The 5,550-nt window shown below is 35.0% G+C and overlaps 1 protein-coding gene across 1 annotated transcript; it reads right to left on the reverse strand.

Moving 5' to 3' along the window:
* Window positions 1–334: 334 nt before the first annotated feature.
* LOC8262538 lies at window positions 335–5,110 on the reverse strand. Its single transcript, XM_002527761.4, has 5 exons — window positions 4,494–5,110; window positions 3,966–4,069; window positions 3,284–3,460; window positions 1,185–3,043; window positions 335–741 (listed from the first exon to the last, which is right to left on the reverse strand). Exons 1-5 carry the CDS (start codon window positions 4,679–4,681, stop codon window positions 592–594), a joined length of 2,478 nt encoding a protein of 825 aa, XP_002527807.1. The 5' UTR covers window positions 4,682–5,110; the 3' UTR covers window positions 335–591.
* Between the last annotated feature and the right edge of the window lie 440 nt (window positions 5,111–5,550).

Consider the following 5,550-nt stretch of genomic DNA (forward strand, 5'->3'; position numbering starts at 1 on the left):
CTTTAGGTTTAGATTACCTTCCCTTTCCTTGCAGGCTTATAGCATATTTTATATGCATGTGATAATTCAGTTTTTTGCTTTTTGAGAATATAAAATACGCTAACATTTTTTTCTTGTCATACGAGAGTAGATGTAAAGATGCATAGAATGTGACATGATGGAAACGTTTTCTCAGTCACCAAATAAACGGCTGTGATTACTTTTAAGCAAAATAAACAACTGAAATACCGGTACATTTAGTGGCAGTGCGACCCTAAAATTCTCAAAATTAAAAGACTTATTTCAGAAGTGAAAACACACTAAAGGAAAAAAAAAAAAGAGTTGGATTGAGCCCTAACAGAAAACAAAAATTATTTATATTGATTACTTCAGTTCAATACAAATACACTAAAGCAGAGCGAAACGCTCAAATTATGGCATCACAAGGGATTCAGTTATAATAAGCTATCGACACTCATATTTACATGTATCTCTGGCTGAATATTACGACTCTCCAGAAGAACAGGAGAGATAAGAAACTTACTTTAATTTGCACTAAAAGAATACTAATAATCACAAACAAAAAAGTATATACAGGTATATAAGCTCAACTCACATTTCAGATAAAAGATTGCTGATTTTGCGAAGCTCCTTAAGGGCTGTTACAGCTGTAACTTGTCCTTTACCAACTATAACATTTTTGGAGAAATTCTCCAGTGACCCCATCTGAACCCTGTCTTGCTGGAAAACAGACTCTATTACCTGCAACACAAGTAGAAGAGTCAGCATAGCTCATGCCATGAAAGGAACTTATATCACCAGATTTGCTTTGAGATGTAGGGAAAAAGGGTTTCCAATAATTCCAATGAAGGATGCCAGAAAATAATTAATCTGAAACACCTATCACTAGAAGGGAAAAAAGAAAGTTGGAAAGAATTAAAGAACACCAAAATTTCTAAAGCCGTATTGCTGTGCATGACATATGTGAATTTTACATCATTTAGTATTTTATCATATCCTTGCCATACTTCTCCTCAGATTATTATTAGCCATACTTTGACCAAATTAAATATATTAAGATTCAAAACAACTCAACTCTATAAAAAAAGTCTGCATTTCGCCTATGAAAACTCCAAAACCAGGTCTTATTTATGTTAGATGCTTGCATTTCAATTAACTTTAAAGCAACAAAAATCAATACACACCTGAATATGTTCAAGCATTGAATGGCCAAGATTCCTCAGTGTACCCATGACATTCTGATCCAAAACATCTCCTTTTCCACTAGTATACAAATTGCTAGATCCATCAGCAGAAGTGCATATTGTACTGCTCTGACTACCAGCATCACTGGCAGAATTTGTAGACTCAACTGCTCCGCGCCCTCCTTCAGATGTCTCCTCATCAACAGTACTCCGCCCAAACTTCCAAAACCACTGGAACTTACCTGAAAGAAGTTTTCGCTCCTTTGTACCTACAACAGATTTTCCAGTCGCCTCATTGTTGCTCCCTGAATCTAGAGGGGCATCATCAGGGAGATGGGAAATAGGAAGAGTTGCATCTTCTTGGAAAGTCTTAGGATGATCATCTGTTTCATCAATGGAAGAATTTGATGCAATGCTGCTTTTCTCTGAGTCATGCTCATGATTGTCAGCACCACTAAGGGGACTAGATGGATCTGAGAATAAAGATGAATTTTCCTCACTGCCAGTGTTTCCACTTGAGCATCTTCCTTCACCTGTAAAGTCCTTACAAACACCATCTCGATCCTCACCTTCAACTTCCGCACAGATATTGTCATTCTGGTCTGAAACTTCAGAACAGTCTGCTTTCTCAGTATCATCATCAAAGCCAAGTTCACGAGATAAATCTTCAAGTAGACGGCGCCTGACAGATGGCTTCTGGACCCTTTTACCATTCCCAACTTTTGCTGGAGATGGGTCAGATGCTGTTCTAGATAGAGTCAGTCTTACTTTTTCTGACCATCCTTTTTTTGGAGTTGAATTTTGTTTTCCTGTTCTATGCTTTTGTTCTTCTGCTTTGTGCAAAACTCTCCACTTCTCTTCCCAATAGCTGTCAGGCACCATGGTTAGAGGTGTTTTTGGAGAAATAGAATCGGACGAAAGAGTATGACCTCTAACCACCATTGATTTAGAATGGTTATAAGTCCCACCAAAAGGAGGAGAAAAGGATGAGATACTAGCCTCCAATGCAAGAGTCTGCAAAGACTTAGCTTTATCTATAAGTTTTCTCAGATCTATATTCTCTGGAAAATTCAATAGTCTCTGAAGACAGGTAGTAGCATTCTCAGTAGCAAGCAACGAAGATCTCAGATGAAGTATCATAGAAACTGCAACAGCTGAGATCAATGCTCCCCGTTGTGAACTAAAAATACCAAAACTAGAACTTGCAGCATCTTCAGAACCTTTGTCTAATTTATTGTTATCAGCTGCAAATATTTCATCCCATATTAATAAGAGGTTTTTAAGTATAAATTCCCGTCCAAATAAAACTCGCAACCAGCGAAGTGCAAAATACTGGGGTTCAACACCAAGTTCAACAAGGTGGCTATGTAAAGATGAATCAACAACAGACAGCAAATGGTATAATGCAGCAGAAGCTTCAATGACAGGAGGTAACCCAGAATGAGAACCACTTGCAGCGGATAGAGAGAAAAAGTCTGTCATGGCAACTGCACCAGGAGTCCCATTCATCAAAGCATCAAACATACAGTAAGCATCATGTTCCATAAATTTATCTGACAAGACAATTCCCAATTCACCTTCAGCCCCATAAGCATCACTTAGCAAAACAATTGTTTGAATCTGAGGTTCAAGTTCATCAAGACTCCTAAGCTTGGTGGCATTACCGTGAGAACCAATCTCATCTTCCATTGAATCCAAATACTTCTTGAAATCAAAATTGTATATAAGATCGCTCTCGTGGAATGATAAGCCATCAAATCTGTCAGTGAAATGGTCTTCATACTGTTTTCGCACTTCAGAGAGACGCACAACATCAACATGAAGAACGTATAATAAAGGAGCCAAAAGTTCATGCATACCTAATACACAATCAGAAAGATAAACATACATTAACCTTTCCTTAGAGAAAAAAACTATCATAAGATATATTCCTGAAATGAACATTAGAAAACCATGGTAAAGATCACTGATTCACAGTTGGTGTAATGCAAATGCTCCCTTTGAAGTCACTCACAAATAGCATATTAATATATTTTGCCGGTTAGCTTAAAGATGAAACTAAAAGAAAAGAAACATAATATGGATTATTTTCACATTACCTTGTCTATATCCACACTCAGGATGTCTAAGGCACCATAATAGCAAAATCCTTCTTAACATTCCCTGACAACCAGGAGTCTGGAAATAGCTCCCATGTTCGGGATATAATCGTGATAAATCCTGGTCAACTGTTTTCTCCAGTTCAGCATTCCGAAAGAAACGTCCCCAGGTGCTATCTGCATGTTCCATTTATATCATAGTCAACACACAGTCCGATTGAATTATGTATATCACTATAACGAACTTGATTACCATGTTAATGCTCTTTTTGGTACAATGGAAGTGGAAAGGGAAGAAAAGCATTGGGTCGAAATAAGGGGAAATAGAGAGAAAATAAAAAGGTTGTAGCTATAACTTCTTAAAATTTTTTTACGCCCTTAATTCTACAAAAGTAAGCGCAACATTTGAAGATAAAAATGTCTAATATTTTCCTTCTATTAAATCCTTAGAATAAACAGCCTTCGTAATGGAAATGAAATCTAATTTCTGTTATTTTTCCTTTCGTTTCTTTCCATGTCCTCTTTCTTTTTTATAATAGTCCAACAAAGAAAGGGTAAGTGAACATAAATTAGAATAGGCAATCAATATCCTCATTCCTTTCAACAACAAACAACAAATGCTTGAAATCCTCATTGCACAATTGTATAAAATACCAAAAAAGAAAAAAAAAAGATTTTGTACCTGGGTTTTGAGATAATGGATTGTCTATAGCAAGATCAGGAGAATTACTTCCATCCTTTGAAATATTTGGATCAACCAGAAGGCGCCTTCTCAAACCAGCATATCTGTAGTTAACAATTTTATCTTGATTTATGCATTATGGAAAGAAAATAAAATTCATTGTTCTTTGCCAGTCATGCCTATATCCGAATAAGAGTGGAAACTGATTGCTAGGACTTGAGTTAATCTAAATTTGCAAAATAGTGGAATCCAAAAGTAATAAATAAACCAACTAAAAAATTAAAAAACAAGGAAAGGAAAGAAAGCATTTAATTGGGAAAGAAAATTAATCAAAATCCCTATCTGATTAAACCCTGAAAAATCCCATTTAAAAATCACCCACAAAGTCTTTTGTTTTTCTTTTTGTATTTTGGAAACAAATAAACAAAAATTAATTAATTAATTAAATTGACTGAAGAATTACCAACTGAGTCCATTTTAACCCAAAGAAAAAGAGTGGGAAAATGCAGTAGAACAATAAAAGGGTACCTCCTGCGAGAATCGGCAGTGACTTTGCGAAGATCATCAATTGTAGAGGAAGAAGAAGAAGGCAGAATTCCGAGATCTATGCGCCACTGTACCCCTCTAAGATTTTCAAACCGACGTCGATAACTCTCATCGCTCGATTTCAAACATGCCGATTCCGGCATTGCCCTCTCAACTGCAGCTGGCGACATCAAATTTTTAACCTAATTTCTTGACAAAACCCTTCCTCCTCCCCCAAAAGAAAAAAAAATCAACAAAATCAACCAGGTATTATCATAAAAAGATTCTGCAATCGTTACCACAAAAATCAATATTTAATTTGGAGAGACTTGCGTCTTCTTTTCATGAGAGAAGATAAGATCAGAGGAAAACATGTCATTATATAAGTATTATTTTATTTACTGGTTAGAGACAATATAGAAAAATAAAAAGAAAAAGAAAGAGGGAGGAAAATAACAAATTTGTTTTGTAGAGAAGGAAAGAAAGGTAATCAACCTCTCGGTAGGTAGGCGGAGCAGTTCTATTTCTTACAAAAGAATATTATTTATAGATTCTTTATTTTTTCATTTTTTTTTTTTTGGAAATTATTATTTTCTTAAAAAGAAAATGAGAGAGCGCTCTGATCGTTGAGTTGTCTTCTTGCCCTCATGCAGCGAGTTTGCTCCATGGAAAATTCCCAATATATTCCATACCCTTTTCCACCATTGGCCCCACAACCAATTATACACCAATTATATTTGTCCTCCATTTGTTCTTAACAATAATTTATTTCTGTAAAAATGATTTTAGGAAAAGAATTTCTTTTTAATTGTCTGATTATATACGGAAAGAAAAGAAATTTACCAGAACGTCTTTTAATTGTTTGGACTGTCCGGTAAAATATCATTTTAGATTTATTTTATACCTTTTCAATTTTATGACTCAGTGACCGGACCATGGTTAGTAATTGCTAATAGTTATTGAAAATCATTAAAAGTTACACATAACTAATATATTAATTAATCTGTATTATTTAAACAGTTAGTAAACCATTTAATTATTAATTGTTAATTAATTTTTA

Source organism: Ricinus communis, chromosome 3 (assembly GCF_019578655.1).
Source record: "Ricinus communis isolate WT05 ecotype wild-type chromosome 3, ASM1957865v1, whole genome shotgun sequence".
Taxonomy (NCBI): Eukaryota; Viridiplantae; Streptophyta; class Magnoliopsida; order Malpighiales; family Euphorbiaceae; genus Ricinus; species Ricinus communis.

What these genes read in the sequence shown, in the direction of transcription:
- LOC8262538 (XM_002527761.4), bottom strand. Translation starts at nt 4,681, where the DNA reads ATGTCGCCAGCTGCAGTTGAGAGGGCAATGCCGGAATCGGCATGTTTG. An exon ending in TCCATTATCTCAAAACCCAG is followed by an intron (nt 3,461 to 3,965) that starts GTACAAAATCTT and finishes TGGAACATGCAG; the next exon opens with ATAGCACCTGGGGACGTTTC. An exon ending in TGAGTGTGGATATAGACAAG is followed by an intron (nt 3,044 to 3,283) that starts GTAATGTGAAAA and finishes ATTGTGTATTAG; the next exon opens with GTATGCATGAACTTTTGGCT.